The sequence below is a fragment of the Haliotis cracherodii genome, unplaced genomic scaffold (genome assembly GCF_022045235.1).
Source record: "Haliotis cracherodii isolate W230 unplaced genomic scaffold, xgHalCrac1.p SCAF_6, whole genome shotgun sequence".
Lineage (NCBI taxonomy): Eukaryota > Metazoa > Mollusca > Gastropoda > Lepetellida > Haliotidae > Haliotis > Haliotis cracherodii.
In genome coordinates, this window is record NW_027266319.1 from 50,817,158 (window position 1) to 50,842,006 (window position 24,849).

Genomic DNA, 24,849 nt, shown 5'->3' on the forward strand with positions numbered 1-24,849 from the left:
GCATGCTAAGTGGAACATTAAATTAAATAGCAACAATGGGGTTGTTATTGGGTTTAGGGGCGGTGGGGTAGCCTAGTGGTTAAAGCATCCACTCGCCCAGGTTCAATTTTCCATAAGGGTACAAGGTGTGAAGCCCATTTCTGGTGACCCCTGCAATGATAGTGGTGGAATATTTTTAACGGCATTTTAAAACCATACTCACCCACTCACTGTTTAGTTGTGCTTTTGACCATTTTGTTTCCAAGAAAGATTTCTACTGACAGTGACTTTGAGAAAGACCAAATCATTCTTCTTTCCTTTTTTATTTTTTCATTTAGATTTATTCAGACTGTGTGTGTTTATCATGTTTCTAGATGTTTATCACCAGCTGTTTTGTCTTTTTGGTTAATAAGGAAAACAAGTGATTATTAAGGCCCAATACAAACATAATCACAAAAATAATACTCTGCTGCTTAACTGTGTATCAGTATATAGATCCACACCCATTAATCCCGAATCCCGAATCCCGAAGACATGAATTGTTATTATGCTTGTGATCCGTGACATCAAACAGGGCCTTTAATGGCCAATCAGTTAATCCTTGTCTAGCTGTGAGAGTGTTGTCATAACTACAGATATCACTGTCTTGTCTTGTTTGGATGGCCTTGATTGTTGTATAGGTAGCCATTGATAACACTGGTTCACTGTATAGGGTCAGTAGTGCAGGTAGGGTGTATTTCATGTCAGGGTATTACGTAACCCTTGATACATTTTTCACATAAACAGAGGAATAGGTTCTAGGGGAAAGCATTGCGGTGGTTGCTGGACAGTTGACAGGTATGGTGGCATGTTAGGTCAGGGTGTGTGGGATGACACATCTGGTCCAGTAAGTCCTGTCAACTTTTGTTTGGCTGGTAAATAGTTAGGTTGAGCTACTAGTCCGTATACAGAGTACAAAATGAACACTTTTAGTCCAAAGTTCAAGACTTGTAAGATTTGTAATTCACAAGTGGTTCTTCCTTGTGGACTTGGAGTTTACCATCGGGAGGTGACATTTAATCTTTAGCATCATTATAATCATTATCATCTGATTAGAACGTTGCTGAAAGATGAAGATGAGGTATTGGATTTTGTTTTCACCGTTTGGGAATTGTAGGCAGTATTGTAGGCAAGAACAGGGCTACCTTAATGCGTTTGTGTTTGCTTATGAACAGGTTTACATATGATGAAGTAGACACAATTTATGGATGACAACTTCTTTATTTACTGTAATTTAAAGGCGATGTTTTGGTATGGATCCTTATACCATTGACAAGCAATACATCCTTTGCTTGACAACGGTATAAGGATCCATAGCATGATTACGCAAGGTCAATTTTTATCTTCTTTTACACAAAAGGTTCCACATATGTTTCAAAAATAAAAACAGTGTCAGAGTTTTAAATATTATTTCAAGCATTTTCTTATGCAGTCAGCATGGTCAGTTCTAAATGAACAACTTTTGTACTGTTTTTGTTTTCATTGTCTGCCTGGGGGCACGGGTGGCCCAGTCGTCTAAGGTTCACTGTTCAGAGTTGCGTCCCTTGGGCACGCCAGAAACCTAAATTGTGGGTTCGAATCCTGGTTCGCCCCGATTATGTTTCTAGGTTTGTCAGCACCATACCCATGCTCCTTGGTTCCACCGAAGTGGTCAACGACCGAGACCTGCATCACTTGTGGCTTTCCTCCCACATTAAGCTGACACGCCGTGATATAACTGGAATAATGTTAAGAGCGGCGTTAAACCCAACTCGCTCACTCATTGTCTGCCTCATGATGCTTATGACCAACTGACCATGCTGACCAAGAAACAATCATTGAATTGGTTACGGTTTTATGATCATATCTGACTCCACTGGTCCTTTATTGCCATATTTAGCCATGAAGGTTTAATGTTCAAAATTAAGCAGGAAGGTTGAGAGGTCCTTGTCATAACCCTAATTTAAAAACTATAAGGGTCTCTAGATTAAATTACAGTAGCATAAAACCTGAGGGACAGACCATTAATTTTGATGTTATGTGATAGGCCTTGTATTTTTAAAAGGGAAAAGATTTGTTCCAGAAAAATTTTGGTTTATTTGTTTACATCAGCTTTGAACATGTTTAAATAAAAAAAATTGGAGCTGGGTGTCCATAGTATACTAAATGGGCGATCCCTAACCAAGGAACCCTCCCATAATTTCTAACACTATGTTCACTGTACACAGACATGATAGAGATGTGTGCAGCAGTTGTAGCCTGATGTCACCATGTGCATGTGATAGCCACAGAAGAGGGATGTGAAGGGAACAGGATGTATCCATGTTGACAGTTTTTGTTGTGAATTAGCAGCTTAACCAGGTCAATGTCAACAATCAAAGTGCAGTGTGTAGGATCATATGACCCTTGTACATGTTGTAAATTGCTGATCAGGACTACTCCACAGACCTATCTAGTGGCTGTAATCCTATTAGTTTTATTGACGTTCTTGCGACATTGATGGTCAAGTGGTCAAACTCTTAAACCACCACAGTTTGTCATGCAGAATTGTGTACCCTAATTGTAACAGTTCCTGCTAATCAAGGTTTATATCCTAGGTCTGCAGTATATATATATATATATATATATATATATATATATATATATATATATATATATATATATAGTTTAACAAAGACGACATGGTATTTCAGTGCTTAAGGCTTGTCATTGTAAGAAATAAGTACTAGCCAGATTGCCTGTGGTTAGTAAATTTGTCAGAGGTATAGATTACTGCAAGTTTTACAAGCACTGCTTGGGTCTTCAATCAAACAGTTACCATGGTTACAGGTTAAAGTCGTGTTCTAAAGATCCAAATGTTCTCTGTGACTCAATGTATTTTACATGTTTGAGGAATTCATGTATTTATAACCTTATTAGTATGAGTAACTTCCATAAAAAGACAAGGGAACGTTCATCTCCAGGTCAACGTGGCTAATGACATGTATGAGACTCATGTAAGTTTTCACACCCGTCATAAAACTGATTTGCCTTGATGACACATCCATTGATGTCATAGGGTCAGCATTATATAAAGACTGACAGCTATACTGCCGACACTTGCTCCATTTCCAAGACAAGGTGACGTGTACTTCAGTTTTACATTCTCTTTTAAGACAAGGATATATATTTGACCAACTATATTTCTTATGTCAGTGGTTTTTTTCCATGTTTTGCAGGTGAGATCATTTCTAGGGTAGACACACAAGATGAGGGAATACAAGATCGTGGTTCTCGGCAGTGGAGGTGTGGGCAAGAGTGCTTTGGTAAGTACTGAAAGTTCAATTACATCTCAATCTGTGCAAGTCTTCTAACCTGACCTCTTGGCATCATTTTCAGTAGAATGTCGTGTATATGGACTATTATCTCACTTACATTATAATACCAGCTTCTGATTGGTTAAGGAGAATCAATGCTGGAAAATCAATTGGAACACACCTTTGGTAACTTGCTTATGTCGCATAAGTACCATGGAATGGAATGAACCGATGTTTATTTGAATGCATTTGGTAAAGGGAAGTAACTGTTGGCGTCATCTGCTAATGGTAAAAATGGCTGAATCAAAGCTTTTTAATTGGTGACACTTCAGATATCTATTCCAGGTCTATATGAAGGAATGTCGGTGAGGTAACTTTGTTGTCAACCGATCGCTTGGGGCATATGGGGTGATGTACCCGGTGAATGAGCCTATATTAGTATATATGTACATAGGCTCACACACAGGGTACATCAAACCATATACCCCTCGAGATCGGTTCGATAATGTGTGTTATTACCTGAGCTTACAAGACCAACAAAATTTGGACTAGTGGCTGACACCACAGACAGTCATCTAGTTTTCTCTCTGCACAAGCATGACAACGAACACCATGTCCATCTGTCTGTATTTAACTTGATCATGTTGACTTTCTGGCGTAGGAAATCAATGTATCAATTAAATATTTCTGGAGACACTAAATCAATACACGAGTCAAGATTAATTAGAGAAGATATTTGTCATTTTACCATGTTTGACACTGAACATACTTAAGCCAAATGTCAAATGAATTTGTTCAACTTGACTCCTAATAATAGATGTTTTTATAGACAGATTGCTAAGACACTTGACAAGCAATTTGATAATGTGTGATGATCATGACAGTCATTTTGATTGTTTGGCTGTTGGAATTCTCTAATTTGTTATGGTAGGCATTTTCAAAATTTAGTGATTTGGTCCAGCAAAAGTAAATAAAACTGTTTATTAACAATTCTCATAAGCTTTATGACTAGTAATGGAAAACAACCTGTCAACACTTATTCTACCATGACATTGATGAATGCTTGATTCTGATTGGTTAAAAAGAGGTTTCCTTTTTGCTACAGAAACCCCTTTCAAATATAGTAAGCCTTTTCACACAAAAAAACGTGCGTATGAATACATAGATAGCCTACGTATCTATTCACAGAAAATGACTGCCGATCTATCACCCCCATATGAACTGTAAAACATATCTATATTTCCTATAATACACGCTGGGTCTCTAATACCAGACAGGTCTCTAATACAGGCCGAGTCAAGGGCTCTCGCGAAATTAATAGACGGCGTATAGTGTCAAACAGAGGAAATACGGTAGTTTCATATCGGATGTTTGGGGCGTTCTGGGCCGCAACCCTGACTGCTTCGATGATGACATTAAAAGATTTAACGAAGGCATATCTTTTGCATACAAATGAAATGTTTATGAAACTGTTAGATCTACAGGAATGTTCTATGGTGACCAGAATCGGAACAATTTAAGCTATTTCCTCATTGAAACAACCGACAATGAAAGTAAAATATAACATTATAAAAATTGTTTGAAAAATACAACATTACATCAGCAGGGACAGTTAGTCAACGTGTTAATGTTGAACAGCATCACACTGTGCATCAGTACTGGGTTGTCTTCTGGTTTCCTCCGTTACTGTTAACAATTTCTTTGGCAGCCATAACTGAGAGTGCAGTGCAGATGGTACAGTGACAACCGGGACACGTTAGGATGGTTCTCATTTCAGGGTGGGGAGGTATAATTCAAAGATTCACACATTCAAAATAAGTGACAGAGTGATATCTAATAAAAAAAATTAGAAAATAATAATTGTTCATTTTTTAATTTTTTGGTAACTTTTTCTGAAACCCACGAACAACCGACAATGAAAGTGAAATATAACATAATAAAATATGTTTGAAGACATTTTATTCAGGACAACATGTTGTTTACAAACCTTTTTCTGATCGATATCCATTACCAACTCCGTCAACCACCACCGTTGGAATTTGGCAGGAGGGGATTTGAAAGTGCATCAGAACACACTCCCTTTCGAAAGTCCACGAAAACAATGTCCCAACTGAAGTGACAGCTTATTAAACTTGATGAAATTCATTTCAGAACACGCACAGTTATGAAAATTATACACGACCTACTATTTCTGGACCACAAATGTCTAAGTTCTGTCACTATTTGGCTTTGGATCCGTGAAATCTTGAAATTGACAGGTCACACCATGCAGATTCCTCGTTTCAAAATATCCGGCTCGTCTGCAGCCTAAACAGTGGCTGTTCAGTCATACTCAGTTCCATTAGTAAGCATATGGATGTACCAGCAGGCTCGATCAATCCCAGTAAATCTACAGGTAAATGTTGAACCACATCATAGATCGAGGTTGTCATCTTGCTTCTTTTAACTAGATCAAGTTAATGTAAACACATGATTGTCAGCCATTGACAGCTGTGAGGTGTGAGTAACCGTGATTTAGGTCAAGTTCTGCCACATCCAAGTTGGGGGTAGAGAGGCATTTACTTTGATGTTATTCTTGTTTACTGGGGGTAATTGCTATCTAACTAATAACTCTTAGACATGTTAATAGGAATGTTTATTCATAAAGTTTGCTGTAGAAATATATTCGTTAAGCATTTTAAAACCTTTTTCTATTACCCGTCACCCCTACAATGAAATGATGGCATGTTCGATTTCCAAGAAATGACCTCTCTCACAAATTTCCGAGACACGACAGCCAAGTCCACAGTGTTCAACAGTGTGCAACAGTTTGATAGAAATTAAAACATCTTTCTTTGGATTAAGTTAGGAGTGTTATTTGTCAACTTCGTTTGAAAAACTATGTGTTTTGAACACTTATTATGAACTACTCACGACTTTGGTGATTTTTAATCTTGAACTTTAGTAATATTTGTTACTTATACAACTACCTGTGACCACTTTTCGGAATGTTCGAAGATCGCGGACCTGTGCACCTGTGTTATTGCACGTTGCAAGAGAGTGCCGTTTTCAAAGCGTAGTTGCAGTCATGGTAGAATGGAGATAAACTTACTGTGTTTTGAAATTTGATGTAGTCCCACTGTAGAATAGAAACCTCTTTATTATAATTTGTAACCTCGCGCTAAAGCGTTCGGTTCAAAATTATAAAAAAGAGGTATCTATTCTACAGTGGGACTACATCAAATTTCAAAACACAGTAGGTTTATCTCCTAATTAGAGAGGAAGGCATGGGCGCATGGTGTAATGTTGTGTACTGTTCCGAGTTGTATCCTATAGCTATGGGGGATACGCATGGCCCAGTCGTCTAAGGCGCCACGATTCGCTGTGCAGAGTTGCGTCCCTTGGGCACGCCAGAAACCTATGATTATGGGTTCGAATCCCAGTTCGCCCCGATTATGTTTCTAGGTTTGTCAGCACCATACCCATGCTTGTGGGTTTCATCGAACTGGTAAATGTCTGAGACCTGAATCACTTCAGGCTTTCCACATTAAGCTGACACGCCATGATATAACTGGAATACTGTTAAAAGTGGTGTTAAACCCAACTCACTAACTCATTCCTTTAGCAATGCCGGGATCTTTTGGTCATCCTTCCGTTTTCAAGACTGTACCGACGACCTCTGTGATCTCATGGTAGAGGGTCTGCTTGGGGAGTGGAAAGTCGGGTGTTTGATCCCCGGGCCCCATCATACCAAAAGAGATTAAAAGAAACCAAAAACCCAACTTTGATGGGTCCCGTCAATGGGTTTAAGTTGCCTTGATCTTTTACGATTGAAACATCACTTCACAATACTTTCTCTATATACATACATGTCATTGGAATTGATTTTGTGTCATGCCAAATTACATTGGAAGATGGTACGGTTCCAAAGCCTTGAATTTTAGTGTCTTTTATCTGTATTAACCTTGTTTCAAGTCTTTCTCATAATGAATAATGTATGCAATTTCAAATTCCCCCAATCTAAATTTTCTGACTGAGTCTTAATATCTGAATGCATATATGGCACATTAAAGATATATATTTTAAAGATCTTCTGATAGTATAAGGACAAGTAATCTTTTACAGGGTGAGCAGAAAAAAATCCATCTGGCCCTGTGGGCTCGTTTGTTTTTTGAGTTTTGAGTTGGGTTATTTCCCTCCTTGATTAACTCAAAGAGCTGTGCATCAATGTACAGGGAGCTTTCCGTTTAGAAAATGCCCCGAAATATTAATAAATTATAGTGAAGACGCTTCCACGTAATTTGACGTGAATATGTGTATCGTGATACGTATTGTTTCGTTACCTATGTATCGGGATACGTATCATATCATGACCTTGCTGTATCATTTCACTCCTACAGAACAGGTCCTCAGGAACATAATGCTTGTCGAAGAAAGCGAAAGGATTGGGTGGTCAGGCTTGGGTGGTCAGGCTTGGGAACTTTGCGTGTCAAAGTACCCAGACGCATGGAACATTGCTCATGATATCAGTCAGCGTTTGAAATTCCAAATATCGCCAGGCTGCCAGCTGGAGCCCCAGACTTTAGAAGCTGCAGGCCCTGACTAACACTTCAGGCCGTCATTTAAAAAAACCCCTGCAGCTTACGATGACAAATAAATCAACACGTAAATTAACTGCCGGCTATAAAGACCCATACAAATCTGAAACTATGTGCCCAACATGAGATCTATCTGTCACAGGCCTACAGGCAGTTGGTTATATTGAACACTGACATCAGTTACTAGTTTATCTGGACCAAACTCGATTCTTTGCAGGCTGCCATCATACAGCTAGAATATTGCTGTGTGAAAGTTACTTGATTGAGAGAGTACATCCACGTGTTTGTCTTGCGGTCACATGTCTCTTTATGGTAATGATGAATCACCTGACGTGTGTCTGTGACAGATGGGCTCATGCTTGATCGACTCGTGCACATCCAGGGTAACACCAGTTAGTAGCACAGTAGTAGTGTTACTACTCTCCTGGGAGTACACGAGGAGTGACCACCGAGTAGCCATGGTGTCTGAGTCTCTTCAATTTGCTTTATACTTTATAGAAATAAGGCCCTTTGGCATGCACGAAATCTGAATGTGAGTTTGAATCCTAGGTTTGTCAGCACCAAACCAGTGCTGTTAGGTTTCACCGAAGTGGTAAATATATCACTTTGCTAGGAATGCATAGTTCCCTCTGTCATTGTGCAGAACTATTTAGTATTAGTTTTAGTGGTATTGATGAATGACCTGACATGTGACGGTGACAGATGGGCTCATGTTTGATGGACTCGTGTACATCCAGGGTAACACAAGTTGGTAGCACTGTTAGCATGGTTAGTACTCTCCTGGGAGTGTATAATACCCCTGTACATGAGGAGTTACCACCGAGGTGACCCCTAGCCAGACAGTGTTCGTAGGTCAGGTTACCATGGTTTGATTGATTCTTACAATTAGGATCTTAGGTTGTGGGAATTCTTAGGCAATAGAGGTCCTCGTACCTCTTTCTTGTCCAGTGAACCAGCTAAACTAGAGATTGGGTGGTTACAGATCGTGATTGGCTGATAGTGTGTCATGCTGACTTGTCTGTGTCACTGTATGTGCTCAGACTGGCATAGACAACATTTGCTCTTTCTCTCAGAGGATTACCGTTCTCCCTCTGCAAAACTAACACCTATTTACAATGTAAAAACTACATGTATTGCCTCCCTGGGCCTGTTCAATCTGCTTTACATGTTGTCCTACCTTTCTGGGCAACTTATTTATTTTCAACCTGGACATAACTAATGATGCTACTAGTGAAGGAAACCACCAGATCATGAGTGTTTCTATGGGTATCCCTCCTAACATTTCGTGTGTTTCTTGTTTACACGAGTTGGACTAGAAGCCACAGAGCCTTGATGCAATATATTCCTTCCACTATAGCTCTCAGACCCTGAATGGGAATCTCCCACAATGCTGCCTGCAGACATGTCTAACATTATAAACATATTGCTGACAGTGCAAAACTCATTGTCAGGCTACAGGTAACACAGTATGCCAGGCCTGAGTCTAAAGTCTGGTTTTTGAATACTCATCCGCAGCATGTGATCTATACAGAATTTGCCACTGCTCATTTCCCACGAGCCATCTGCTTCAGGCATTTATGTTAAGAACTAAACTTTGATAGTTTTTTTGTGACTAACATTTAGTACATGAGATCGTTATTCTCTTTGAATGTGATGAAATCTGTTGTTTAAATTTGTTTTGATTTTATTCTTTTAATGTCTGTTTCCACCATGATGAGTTCATAAACCTGTTTAGACTTGCTTAGTCTAAGAGCTGGGGGCATGGCCCGGTAGCCATGTTGTCTGAGGCTTAGTCTGTCTTACAGACCCTGATACATTTATATCAACTACAGCCCATGCAAGTCTATAATGTTTGGCAAGTCTAGATTACTGCAGTATCAGGATGAAGAGAATCACTGGGCTCCCTTTTTATTAGATTTTTATTAAGATAACTGAACAACTGTTTTTTTCTGTACGATATGTTCATTTCAGAGACTATATGTTAGTCTATCTGAGGCTCTTCAATTTGCTTTATAGAGTAAAGTCCCTCAAGCCTTCACGAAATCTGATTGTGGGTTCCAATCCTAGATTTGCACTGGTTATGTTTCTAAGTTTGTCAGCACTAAACCAGTGCTCTTGGGTTTCACCAAAGTGGTAATAGTATCTCTTTGCTGGGAATGCATAGTTGTCATTGTGCAAAACTTTTTTTCTAGTTTTCATTTGTCACCAACATAATAAATTAATATGAAAAATTCCAGCTACATTGACCCCTTTGGGTTTCTGGAGTAGAGTGTGGGCCGGCGGGGTAGCCTAGTGGTTTAAGTGTTCGCTCGTCATGTCGAAGACCTGGGATTGATTCCCCACATGGGTACAATGTGTGAAGCCCATTTCTGGTGTCCCCTGCCGTGATATTGCTGGAATATTGCTAAAAGCAGCGTAAAACCATACTCACTCACTCACTGGAGTGTAACTCTAACACCCCATGGCTAGTTATAAGAAGCAACTCAATGGGGAACCTTTTTGGATTGCAGGATAGAAAAGGTCCCCAGCTACCTATGCTCGTCATAAGAGACAACTCATGGATCGGGTGGTCTGACTTTTCATTGTACCCTGACGGTGTGGATCAATGTTCATAATGTCAATCACGGATAATCTGGTCCAGACTTGATAATTTAAGGGCCACCGTCATATAGCTGGAATCGATTATTTGAGGGCCCCATCATATAGCCGGAATCGATTATTTGAGGGCCCCCATCATATAGCCGGAATATTGCTGAGTGCAGAGTTACACAACCAACAGAGACGTGTACTGGCCCTGATGAACATGATCATACACTGGTTTGACCCCATGCTTTTTCATAAGATGGAAACAGACAGTGATTGCTCTGTCCCGACAAGTACTCATGCTGAAGATGTGTAGCAATCCATCAAGTCCATTGAATAAATGAAAAAACTGTCACTCGGAAATAACCTTACAAAGTAAGTTTGTGAATTCGTCTGCTAGTTGTGACCTATTTTTGACCTGCCTTTGAGTGTTTTTTGTAGCCAGTGGCTAGCAAGCTAGCAATAATTTCTAGAGTCAGAGTTGTGTTTTCCTGTAAATGTCATGGGGTTGCTGAATAGGTTGCCGTGTGGGTTGAGGGCTGGAGGGATAGTATGGCCTTGGATGAAGGATATGGTCAGGGTTCAATATTATTGGTCTTAAAATGCCAGTGGCAAGGTTACAATCATAATGGCACATTTAAGTGAACTCCCTGTGCCTTATGGCATGTTATTAGGTACATCTTGAAATGGCATATTTTAAACTGAAAAACCTTGTGCCAGTTTATGTTATGTCAAGCTAAGTTATTTGGTCTAACATTTCTATGTTTGACATATAATTATTATTAATTTTGAACACGTTATGTTCAAACCTTTCATATAACCTAATTCTTTGTTCATTGAAATATTTTGTCTGGTTGGTAGATATACATCTCAAAAAGCACATCACCTGTGAAGATCAGGCTGGAAGCTGGAATATTGCTGAGTGCGGCGTTAAACAACAAACAAACAAACTAACAAACATGAGTACCTGAAACTGGCAGGCTTAGAAAAAATACATCCATACCCTGTCTACTCTCTAGTGATACCTGCGAAGATCCGGGGTAGAATAGGTCTTCAGCATTCCATGCTTGCCGTAAAAGGCGACTATGCTTGTCGTAAGAGGCGACTAACGGGATTGGGTGGTCAAGCTCACTGACATGGTAAAAGTGGTAGTCCGCATGGAAATATCTCTTGTCCTTCCACAATGTAGTATGTCCCTGACTAGTGGATTAATATGTTAATTTTGAAAACTGCATATATGTGCCAAGACACCTAGAACACACATAATCATCTTTAACTTGAAATCAGATGTGTTTTTGTGCTCAAGTCCATCTCCTAACAATAAGATTCGATTCTGTACAATGGCAAGATTGTATGCAGTCACCTCATGCCTAAACACCCCAAAAACATGATTTTAGTTTTTTGGCCTAGTATTACAAAAAAATCGAATATGCTTTTTCAGTGTCTCAGTATATGTATATATGCGTATTTGCTTTCAATCCTTATCATTAATGTAACTGTTTAAGTTTTTTTATAGTTTTGTAAACGGAATAAAAAATCCAATTTCTTTACAAAACATATAAATTGAAAAGTATGAATTATGGTTTTTCCAAAGTAAGGTGAAAATGTTCAGCAGCAGATTTCTATCTGTACTCATTGTACATCAGTGTCCCTGCAAAATACTTCAAAGAACAGTTTGAGATCTAAACTAAAAAACTTGACTAGCTCGGGTAAGATAAAATACCGTTCTTATGTTGTTAAAACAATGGGGAGTTTGGGAAATTTGTACTAGCCTGCGGGAATTTGTACTAGCCAAGGACTTAGTGAGCTAGTGTTATTTCTAAGCCTGAGGAACATTGTTTTATGGTATTGGGTGACCTCCTTTTCCATTTTTATATGAAATGCTTGGCCTATGCCCCATAATATACGGTAGGCCGTTAGTAATGGATAGAGCCGAGCCTAGCTGTATTGGGTAATTCACTTTGCTCCAGACTGTCAAATGTCACAAACAACATTCTCATGGGATTCACTAGATTGTTTGCTCGTAGATATAAATAGCAGAGCAGAGGGGATACTACATCAACAGCCAGTATGTATCATTGACAGTCGTAGAAAGGCAGACAATGTCAGTGGATCTGGTGTCTGGTTAAATCTTTGTCATAGTATCAGTATGCTGTAGTCTAGACACATTACTGTATGTCATGTAAGTGAGACCCTTCCCTTATATAAGTAGCCCATCCCCTTGCCACTGTATCACTGACAAGAGTGTGTATCCCTCCCCCTCCCTATGATTCTCAACCTTTAACCCATTGTCGGGCCTCACCCCACTCTCAAAATAACCCCACCCCCACTCTCACCCTCCATCCTTGTCTGTCCTGAAACAAATATATCCAATACAGCCCATGCAAGTCTATAATGTTTGGCAAGTCTAGATTACTGCAGTTTCAGAGAGTTTCTGGGTTCCTTTTTATTATATTCTTATTAAGATAATTTAACAACTGCTTTTTTTCTGTAAGATATGTTCATTTCAGAGACTAGATGTTAGTCTACCTCCACCCTCAATCTCAACCTTAATCTCCCCCCCCCCCCCCCCTCCCCCCTCCTATATCAATAATGCCATGTCCCTTTGCCCACACCCATACCCAACATTGAACAATCACCTCACCCTCACCCTAACCCACACCCTACTCTCATTCTCACCCCAATCCTTCATCCATTTGGTACCTATACTTATAGTTGTATTTCAGTAATGAGCGTGAGAACAATTGTTAAAAGTCTAGAATGAACTCTGGGAATAGTTTATTGGTACTGATAAATGCTCCTCATGCTCCTCGAATCCCAGATAGTATCCAGTTATCCTTGCACTCTTTGGCCTCTGATTTTGTTTTGACGCTGGGGCACTAATTACTAATAATTGGGATGGTTAACAAGTTACTGTTGACATAGTATTTGTCAATGGTATGTGGCAGCTTCTTCGTGTCACATTATGCTGTATTTATAGATGATGATGTAGTATATATATAACTATTGTTGTTAGGATTGGAGTATGATATGTGTTCCCTTATTTTAGTCTTTGAGTATATATTTTTCAGAGTGAAATACTCTTGCATTAGCTACATTTGAGGGAGAATGTCAGAGTCCATGGAAAACTAGTCTAAAATGTGTCAGATTTCACAAGACCCGTGAAGATCCGGGGTAGAATAGGTATTCAGCAACCCATGCTTGCTGTAAAAGGCCATTATGCTTGTCATGAGAGGCGACTAACGGGATCGGGTGGTCAGGCTCGCTGACTTGGTTGATGCATGTCATCGATCCCAATTGCGTTGATCGATCCTCATTGTATTAATCACTGAATTGTCTGGTCTAGACTTGATTATTTACAGACCGCCGTCAAATAGCTGGAATATTGCTGAGTGCGGTTTTAAACAACAAACCAACTAACCCAGTCCTCTGAGGAATATTCTATGTGTGTGGCATCAGTATCAAGATTGAGGGAATGTAAACTGTACGTGAGGTGATAGTACCAGCAAGATTCTCAGGGACTGGGAGTCAACAGCGAGGGTGTGCCTCACATAACACAGCTAACTCTTGCTGGGAGTATGGGAGAAGACATCTCCTGTATGTAGGCTGACATTTGATACTGGGAAGACCCCGCTTCACCTCACATTATGCAGGGAATGATTGAGTGGGATGGATCTCAAAGAAGGGTTGTAATGTCACAGCAGGTTCTTCAGTGGTAGGGGTAGGCGGTTGAACTGCCACAGCAGCTTGTGTGTTGGGAGTATGGGGTTGACATCACAGCAGCTGTTACAGCAGGTTGTGTGTTGGGAGTAGGGTCTATTTTAAGTAGGTGGTTAGTGTCACAGCAGGTTGTGTGTTGGGAGTAGGGGCTTGGTGTCACAGCAAGTTGTGTGTTGGGAGTAGGGGCTTGGTGTCACAGCAGGTTGTGTGTTGGGAGCAGGGGCTTGGTGTCTCAGCAGGTTGTGTGTTGGGAGAAAGGGATTGGTGTGGGTTTTTCACAACAGGCTGGGGGTTTGGGTTGTCACAGTGCCCTAATATAACATGATATAAGATTCCAAGACTAATGCTTATGCCTTGTACATATTACAACAGGAATCTGGTTAAAATTCTTGTAAGAGATAATTTCAAATGTTTTTGGTTACCTACAATATTGACTTGATTTTACCAGTGGTTATCTGGAAAAAAAGTAGTTGCAGCCATATGGCTATAATTAAACTTTGGGGCCTGCCAGTTCAGTATTCTGTTAATACATGTACATGTCCTTGAAATTCAAGTTACAAACTGATGACTATGAGCATAATACTAATAGTGGTCATCCCATCAACACAGATATTTTTCTCAACTATCCATGGTAACAAAATCATGTCCTACTACTTTCAATGTCAAAAGAGGTAGTGATAGTCTTTCATAAGTAACATGCTTATCTTATTGATGACATTTGTATGTCTTCACCTGCTCTTAACTAAAAGTCTAGCATGACTCACAACAGAAAAAATATTAAACATTCTCTAAAGCTGCCTTCCCCCTGATAATGTTATCCTCTAGTGAGAGGATATTTCTCTTTTTGATAGCAGACATTTTGCCTGTATTAGCATTGGTACGGAAGTGCTGATCTCTTGTACTGTGGCATTAGCGATTATTATCATGATAGCCTTTGTGATTTTCTGAGCATCAATTGTAACAATGATTGGTTTGTGACACACAAACCCTATACTGATGCAATGATTGATTGCAATAATGATTGGTTTGTGACACACATACCCTGCACTGATGCAATGATTGATTGCAATAATGATTGGTTTGTGACACACATACCCTGTACTGATGCAATGATTGATTCCAATAATGATTGGTTTGTGGCACACACCCTGTACTGATGCAATGATTGGTTTGTGGTACATATACCCTGTGCTTATGCAATGATTGATTGCAATAATGATTGGTTTGTGACATACATACCCTGTACTGATGCAATGATTGATTGCAATAATGATTGGTTTGTGACACACATACCCTGTACTGATGCAATGATTGGTTTGTGGCACATATACCCAGTGCTTATGCAATGATTGATTGAAATAATGATTGGTTTGTGACACACATACCCTGTACTGATGCAATGATTGATTGCATTATGATTGGTTTGTGACATACATACCCTGTACTGATGCAATGATTGATTGCAATAATGACTGGTTTGTGACACACATACCCTGCACTGATGCAATGATTGATCGCAACAATGATTGGTTTGTGACACACATGCCCAGTACTGATGCAATGATTAATTGTGCCAAATGTTAAGTTAAAATTATGTATGTGTCAAAAGTTCATTCATTCATTAAATGTATAAATGATATATATATTAACAGACATCTTCAATGTGAAACTGATCAGGCATTTTCATGTACAATGATGTAAGACATTAAAATAGGCTCGGTTTCAGAAAAATGAAAGTATTATGAGGTGGTTTTAAAATTTAACTGATCAGTTGCAACAAACTGATGAACAACTGCAGTGCACGAATCTAGTGAAATTTTGTATGGTCTAGCACACTCAGCTAATAACACCAGAATATGTTGAAAATGATGCTATGATACAATTTCGGGCGAGAAGAGCAGAAGGCTGGTGGTTTTGGGCACCAACTTGTGATATTAGTGGCACATGATGAAATCTCAAACATTTCCCAACACTTCCCACATTTTCGAAAGCATGGAAACACTGTAGGTTTTGTTTGTTTAAATAATTTCAAATGCAGCGCAGATACTGTTCATGCTGGCTTTGTTTTGTCATCTTTTTACCTTCCACTTCTGTTTTCAGACGGTGCAGTTTGTCCAGGGTATTTTCGTGGAGAAGTATGATCCAACAATAGAAGACAGTTACAGGAAGGTGAGCACAATCCCTTCAGGTACAGCTGTGCTGCTATGCTAGAGTTGTCCTTACCGCTGGGGAAGTCACACCCACTTCAAGGCTGTGCTCCAGAATCTTAGTGGCAAAATATTTTTATACCTGTACGTTTAGTTTTGAATCATCTGAGCTCAAACTGGAGATACCAGTTATCTCCATACCGGCTTTCTTTCGTAACAATTTGATGAAAATGAAGACTTTATTCTTTGCATGTTTGATAAAGGTACTGACACGTGCCAAAATGCCCGTCAGAGAAAATGAAGTCAATATACATGTCTGCTCTGTCTTATAACTGCCACTTAAAATATTTTAATAACAGTTAATAACAAATTGCATACCTTGTACATCAGTGGTTTTTAGATGTTATAATGGTTGCAGGGTGTCTTGATCTTGATGGATTTATCAATTTTACTTTCTAGAGAATGTCTATGAAATGACGCTTTAGCTAGACATTTAAATCACTCGGTCATGAAATAGGTCAACATTTTTGGTGAATGCATTCATGACTACACCTTCCATAATATGTTATTCAGTCTAATCAACACTAAATTATCCATTGTTAACCAAAATGTTTGCATGATGAGCAAAAATAGTGAAAAGATTTTGTATTCCATGTGGATGTGTTTTTCAGCAAGTGGAAGTGGATGGCCAACAGTGTATGCTGGAGATTCTGGACACCGCTGGCACAGTGAGTAGCAGTCTGTAGGTCCTGTAGGCTTGGCTTGTGAAGGCCCAACTCTTGTTAAGTCTGGTTGCATGTTCAGATTCATGTTTCTGGCTTCATTAGCTACATGTAGTCAAGACTCATCTACTAGCCCTACTGACCCGTGAAGAACCGGGGTAGAATAGATCTTCACCAAACCATGCTTGCCGTCAAAAGTGACAATGCTTGTTGTAAGAGGCAATTAACAGGATCGGGTGGTCAGGCTCACTGACTTCGATGATGCATGTCATTGTATCCCAATTGCGTGGATTGATGCTCATGATATTAATCTATGGATTGTCTGGTCCAGACTTGATTATTTACGGACTGCTGTCATATAACTGGAATATTGCTGAGTTCAGCATTAAACAACCAACAACAAATACTAGCCCTACTAGTAATGTTCAGAAACATTAACCAGGACTATACCTGATCAGAAACACGTAGGTTTGAATATAATTTTTTTGTGAGTTTCATGAGTGTTACCTGAGAAGGGAAGATGGCGACTACTGAGATAGTATTGTCATCTTTATGCTTCCCTTTTTCCAGGAACAATTCACAGCCATGCGTGACCTGTACATGAAGAACGGCCAGGGCTTCCTTCTCGTCTACTCTATAACCGCTCAGTCCACTTTTAACGACCTTGAGGAGTTGCGAGAACAGATTCTACGAGTGAAAGACACTGAATGTGTGAGTAGTTGACATCAGTTGTTCAGAAGCTCCAAGTGATGTTGTAAGCGGGGTGATGTTGCAGCACCATTTAGGTGATGTTGCAGCACCAGTTAGGTGATGTTGGAGTTTCATGTTAGAGGTGTGTGTGGAGGAGTTGGGGGGTTATCAAGGTTTGAAATAGGTCACTGGGCATTTGAAGTGCCTTATGGTCATTTTCAGCATCATAATCCGGACAAATCCTTCAATACGTAATTACATAGAAATATGATGGTTAATCTTTTGGTGCAGAGATATCTGAAATATTTAGCTCATGTCCATTAGAAAAGGGCCTGTTGGCATGGTTGGTCTCGTGCTTGTAACAGGGACCTCTGTTGCTGGGTGATGGTATGCAGGTTCCGATGACCCTGGTTGTTGCTATGAAGGATGATATGTAACTGTTTGCTACTGTGCAGGTTCCGATGATCCTGGTTGGTGCTATGAAGGATGATATATAACTGTTTGCTACTGTGCAGGCTCCGATGATCTTGGTCGATGCTATGAAGGATGATATGTAACTGTTTGCTACTGTGCCGGTTCCGATGACCCTGGTCGATGCTATGAAGGATGATATATAACTGTTTGCTACTGTGCAGGTTCCGATGACCCTGGTCGATGCTATGAAGGATGATATATAACTGTTTGCTACTGTGCAGGTTCCGATGACCCTGGTGGATGCTATGAAGGATGATATGTAACTGTTTGCTACTGTGCAGGTTCCGATGACCCTGGTCGGTGCTATGAAGGATGATATGTAACTGTTTGCTACTGTGCAGGTTCCGATGATCCTGGTCGGTGCTATGAAGGATGATATGTAACTGTTTGCTACTGTGCAGGTTCCGATGACCCTGGTGGATGCTATGAAGGATGATATATAACTGTTTGCTACTGTGCAGGTTCCGATGACCCTGGTCGGTGCTATGAAGGATGATATGTAACTGTTTGCTACTGTGCAGGTTCCGATGATCCTGGTCGGTGCTATGAAGGATGATATGTAACTGTTTGCTACTGTGCAGGTTCCGATGACCCTGGTGGATGCTATGAAGGATGATATGTAACTGTTTGCTACTGTGCAGGTTCCGATGACCCTGGTGGATGCTATGAAGGATGATATGTAACTGTTTGCTACTGTGCAGGTTCCGATGATCCTGGTGGGCAACAAGTGTGACCTTGAGGACGAGCGTGTGGTTGGAAAGGACCAGGGCATCAATCTGGCCAGACACAACAACTGTTCCTACCTCGAGACTTCAGCTAAAGCCAAGATCAATGTTAATGAGGTAGGTTTTCTAAGTTTCTTTTTGAAGCTCAAGGGATATAAAAAGCTTGTTTCTAAAGTGTAAAGGCTATCAGATGGACACAATTCCTTGTTTGAAATTTAACTTTAAAGTCAAGGGGTCTCTAGATTGAAATACTATTAAAATCTTAAGGATACCATACCTTTATATAAAAAAAAAAACCTTCACAATTCACAAAGGGAAATGTCACTGATCAAAATCCACAAACACCTGAAATGTGCCTATACAGTCGCCCATGTTATCAGCTGAGTTACCCTTACCATAGATCATAAACAACTGAACAGATCAAAATATTAAAAACACATGGTTTGTGAGGACAAGACGGCCTTCCCAAACAATAGGAGAAGTTTTTTTCTGTTTTCAATGTTGAATCCCTGCTCAAGTGAAAACATTTATGTTGAAAAAATACAGTAACCAATGTGGACCATTCAGATCACAAAGTCCTACAACTTTCTGTATTTAATGACAATCACTGTGGGTATTCCAGGTTAGAATATGTCCCCAGCAACCTATTCTGGTTGTAATAGGCAACTTAATGATCAGTTACTTGGTTGATGGTGTGTCATCATACCCTGATGGCGTGCTGCTCACAATATCTGTTATCAATCACTGGATTGTATTGGCCAGACTTGATTTTTTACTCGCCCAATTACAAAGTTGATGTTAATTGAGACTAATCATAAACTGAGGGCTGATTTCCTGTTTCAGATTTTCTGTGATTTAGTTCGGATGATCAACAAAAAGAACCCAGAACACTCTACCAAGAAGAAGAAGAAATCCGGCTGCACTTTACTCTAAATTTTGTGGTAAGTATGCCATGCTCTACTCGCCTTGTGTGAGTGTTTATATTGGTGTTCATATTGTTTATTTCATCATATTATGACTTGTAATGTGTGAAAAGTCATACTAAAATACGCTATTTGAAGGTGGTATCCTTACATGTTTTCACTGCTGGCAAGTAAATATTTCAAGTTGATTTATTTGCCTGACACTGTTCCCATTTGGGGCGGTAGGATAGCCTCGTGGTTAAAGCATTCGCTCGACACGCCATATACCCGGGTTTGATTCCCGACATTGGTACAATGTGTGAAGCCAATTTCTGGTGTCTCCCACCATGATATTGCTGGAATATTGCTATTCCGCTCGACACCCCATATACCCAGGTTTGATTCCTGACATTGGTACAATGTGTGAAGCCAATTTCTGCAATGATATTGCTGGAATATTGCTAAAAGCGGCATAAAACCATACTCACTCACTCACTCACTATCTGAATCTCTAACCCATGCTGCTATGGCTGGTGTTGTGGAGATCCCTGGCCGGTGACATACCAAGAGACGTTACAAGATGGTACTTGTTGTTACCCTGCCTTGTTGGTGCCGAGCATTAATGAGATAAAACTAGAACTGGCCAGCTCGGAGACAGTATAATGTATCTGAGTGGGGTTTTCCATGTTAAGCTGTGGCATGGTATTCAATGGGTTAGCACTTTAAAACAGGCATAATGATAAGCATGGACTAATACAAGCAGCCACACATACACAAATGCATTGTTGCGTCCCTTGGGTACGCCAGAAACCTATGATTGTTGGTTCGAATCCCAGTTCGCCCCGATTATGTTTCTAGGTTTGTCAGCACCATACCCGTGCTTGTGGGTTTCACCGAAGTGGTAAACGTCTGAGACCTGCATCACTTAGGGCTTTCCTCCCACATTAAGCTGACACGCCGCGATATAACGGGAATACTGTTAAAAGCAGCATTAAACCCAACTCACTCACTCACTCACTCTAACCCATGCCATATCCCGTTGCAGGCTCCATTGTTTGAGATAGGACTACTGTAAGCAACAGAGTGTAAGAGATGAAGGCATGGACAGCCTGGGATACTAGCAGTGGGAATATCGAAGGACAAAGTGACCACTCCACAACAGGGCATTCAAGGACCAGAGATATTTTCACCACTAGTCTTTACTACTTTTTATTCGGACAACTTTCCCATTGACATAGGATCTGATAATTTAAGGGAAAACTGAATGCTGTCCGTCGCAGGTTTCTGATCAGTCTCGTGCTGATGCAGTTGTTTGGCAAACTGACGAAGCATCTGTGCACAGTGAAAGGATGTGTTTTAAGCCAGGTGATAGTGCTTTTTGTTGCTTTCATCATCTACTTGTTGGTTTATGGAACTCTTTACTATATGCTTCAGCATGTATTGTTAAACGTTGATGTAATAATGTCTTGATAGAAACATCAAGTATTCCACAAAACTTTCAGTTCGTACCCACTGCACCAACCTGCCTGTGTATATAACTCTCCAGTTTCTAACTATGGGCCATTCAGTAATGTCAGTTATTTGTAGAACACAACGTATGTGATAACCTCTTGTTTCTCATAGTGTAGTTTCTACCTTTGATGAGCCCGCTTTTCCTGATTCTGTATTTATTCCTTGTACAGTGTGGATGTTTACACAATATTTTTTACAAAAATACCCCCATTTAATTCCTCGGTTCCCAGTTTCTCTCCTTGTATTGCTATAGTATCATGAGATAAATTGAAGATGTTGACGAAGACGATAAAGTTAATGAGGACTTAAGTCCCCTGCTGATGATGAAACATAATTCAATAAAACTTTAATAGACTCCTTTACATTATATTAATCTTTTATGTTGTAAGCTTACTCTTGTGTAAGAAGAAAATGGTGGATACACAACTCCCTAGCCCCAAACCCTATACATTGTAGACCCATCCTGCCCTGCCCTTTTTTGTATATAATTGAGTGTTTTTTTCAAGCACTGGTAGCTAGTGGAATTAACAAAAGTCTTTTGCATAAAGACTGCTACATTTGAGGAGGTTCTTGCCGTGAGTTTTGGTAGAGTATTGCAGTACTTGGAGGTTCAGTCACGAGTATACTGCACCAGTTTGTTCAAGTGAAAGCACCTGCCAAAATATGGCATGGGATGCAAGCAGTGTGGCACTTTCAGGTGGAAGCATTGCAAAACATTAGTTCACTTGAAAGCACTGAAACACAGGAAACATGTACAAGCACGGTGACATGTTGGGTCAGGTGCAAGCACGGTGATGTGTTGGGTCAAGCACGATGATATGTTAGGTGCAAATGCGGTGACATGTTGGGTCAGGTGCAAGCACGGTGATGTGTTGGGTCAAGCACGATGATATGTTAGGTGCAAATGCAGTGACATGTTGGGTCAGGTGCAAGCACGGTGACGTGATGGGTGTAAGCACGGTGACGTGCTGGGTGCAAGTGCTGTGGCATGTTGGTTCAGGTGCAAAGCATCAAGTTGATTCAGTTGTTGGTGTACTTGAAGTTAGTGTTGACTATATAAGTTTGCTAGCCCACTAGAGCCTGTTGGGAACTTGCTGTTGGTAAAAGGCCACATACAAGCTGCTTATCAGAAGTGGGAGGCTTTTAAATATGGTGTTGGTTGAAGCCTTAATGGTTTAATTGCCTCTATTTGAAATTCCTTGTGAAGCTTCGAAGCCAAGATCCGATTGCAAATTTCTTTCTTACGCTTACAAAGTATTAAGAAAATAGGACGGTAGTTGATAACATAGAAAAGTGTGACACGTCACATATGGAGTTATTTGCCCTTGAGCCAATCACACCACCAGAGGACATGCAGTATCATCACAAACAACACATTTCATTGTCTGATTTCAATGGCAATGTGAATGTCTTTTGGATGTCAACGCAAAATCTGAAATAAAAATTGATGAAGTTCATTCGTATGCTTAGATTTCTTTCATCAAAGTGATGGTGAAGACGTTGAGCATCTTGCAAGTGTGGTAAAGGTTAAGTTGTGCAAGCAATGTAGGAACTTTCCTTGGAAGAAAAAAAGAGAAAATGGAGGAGCAAGCCCCCTGGTGGTGGTGTTTAAGGGGAGACAACTCTGTTCATGCATCTAATCAGGTTTTAATGTAACCACATTCTTTCCTTTCTTTATGCAGTGTTAACATTCTGCTAGTTAACTAGTTGGATATATGACCAAGTTTCAATTACAAATTTGATCATTTTCAGTGAACAACATTTTCAGTCAAATTACCACCTTTGATTGTATTTTACTGCATGTATTCAGATATTTATGTAACCCTTAGCATGATGGATAAACTCCCTTACAATGTATAAATTTCCTTTTGATGCTTAGATTCTGGGTTGCTTAGAGTCTAAGAACCTGATTTGTTGAACTGTCGGAGATGCTAAAACGGAATGGTGTACCCTGCCCGTCCCCAACAGCTCCCGGTCCTCATGTTTAGTGTAGAGCATGCCCCTCTGAGCTTGTGCTTTACATTTTATCATTGACTTTATCACTCATTTAGGACCATTATTTTTCTTAATAAAAAATTAATTGCTCTTTCAGTTTGACTTGAGTTGTGTTTGTTGGTGCAGTGTGGGTTTGTGCACAGTTGGATGTACAACATTATTTCGAATCATTAGCAAGCATCATCGCATGCATCTTAGAAGTTTCAGTTGTTGGTTTTATACATGCAGGTATTTGACTGGAAATTGTGACTTTAATGTTTCTAAAAGTTAAATCAGGTGAAATCCAGGAGTCCTTGTGGTTGGTTCCTAAATCTAGGGATCCCCACATACAGTGTATTAGAACACATGTAGTCGGTGATGTCAGCCACTAGTCAGAACCCATGTAAAATGCTTTTCGGTCTAGTAAGTTCAAATAATAATAGTATAATAACACCAAGATCTACTGAAAATGATGCGAAGACACAAATTTTGGTTAGTAGTCTCAAATTGACACAGACTGCACATGTAGTAATTTATCTTTCTGTATTACTTGGAGACAGTAAAATGTGAAGAGTGGACTTTGGTCGTGAGGTGAAGATTAAAATGTAATAATTGATTTAATATGACTTAATTTTATGAGTAAAGGTTTGTTGCCTGGTAGTAATGGGGTCTAATTAAGTAGATGTGCACTGGCTCAACAGATCTGACAAGAATCCTTTTCAATGTTCAGGCAGCTACCAATTTCATCTCTGAATCATCCCCATTGCCAAATGATGCCAGATCACTTTTCTGTTTTACGTTTATATGAATTTTTTTATTATATAGTTTTTAACCTGCCCTGTTGGAAGAAGTATACATGGTATGCAACATGCAAATCTAATGACTGTTGGTCAAAATCAGATATTCATAAAAGACTATGAACAAACGTGGATCGTGAAAATCCTTACATGTGTACACACTCAGACAATGCAATAAAATATTGACATGTAGAAGTAATGCAATTCTTATGTTGCACCTACTTTCTGGACAAAACATGACGCTGATCGTAGTTTGGATTGTCCAACGCTTGTGTTCCATGTCTGAGACCGACATAACTTCAGGCTTGCCTCCCACATCGAGCAGACATGCCTTGTTGTAAACGAAATACTGTTGAAAGCAATGTTAAACCAGCTCACTCACTCAGTCAGTACAGAACGGCTGATGAATAAACAAATGATAATGTGAACCTAAGTTTGCATCCTTCAACTGTTCCTGAGAGTATCAGTCACACGTTTTGGGGTATGAAGTCATTTTATAACTCGGTCACCAATGTTTCCGTTTTGGTTTGATCCCTGCTATCTCCATGTATGGAGTGAGTGAGGGACCAGTAGGATCCACGTGTGGGGCAAAATAAGCCAGGTCAATCATTGCTGCCATCTTCTTGTCATCAGTCGGCTCTTGCAACAATTGGGTCCACATGTGATCTTTGATGCTGATTTCAGAACATCCTCAATCAATGTGTGGTTGTTTAACACTGCACTCAGCAACATT

General features: G+C 39.8%; 1 protein-coding gene across 3 annotated transcripts in view; it reads left to right on the plus strand.

Annotated features, from left to right (window-relative positions):
* The window catches only part of LOC139446840 (ras-related protein Rap1-like), a 36,937-nt gene extending 13,501 nt beyond the window's left edge, over positions 1-23,436 (plus strand). For 2 of the 3 annotated variants that reach the window (XM_071228184.1, XM_071228185.1), the window contains exons 2-8: positions 3,216-3,302; positions 16,274-16,342; positions 16,992-17,048; positions 17,613-17,753; positions 18,908-19,048; positions 19,775-19,872; positions 20,879-23,436. In XM_071228184.1, the coding sequence (XP_071084285.1) occupies positions 3,246-3,302; positions 16,274-16,342; positions 16,992-17,048; positions 17,613-17,753; positions 18,908-19,048; positions 19,775-19,864 (555 nt within the window). In that variant the 5' untranslated portion in view covers positions 3,216-3,245 and the 3' untranslated portion in view covers positions 19,865-19,872; positions 20,879-23,436. The remainder of the gene's footprint in view (positions 1-3,215; positions 3,303-16,273; positions 16,343-16,991; positions 17,049-17,612; positions 17,754-18,907; positions 19,049-19,774; positions 19,873-20,878) is intronic. The other variant, XR_011651936.1, reaches the window with a different exon arrangement.
* The last annotated feature ends 1,413 nt before the right edge of the window (positions 23,437-24,849 follow it).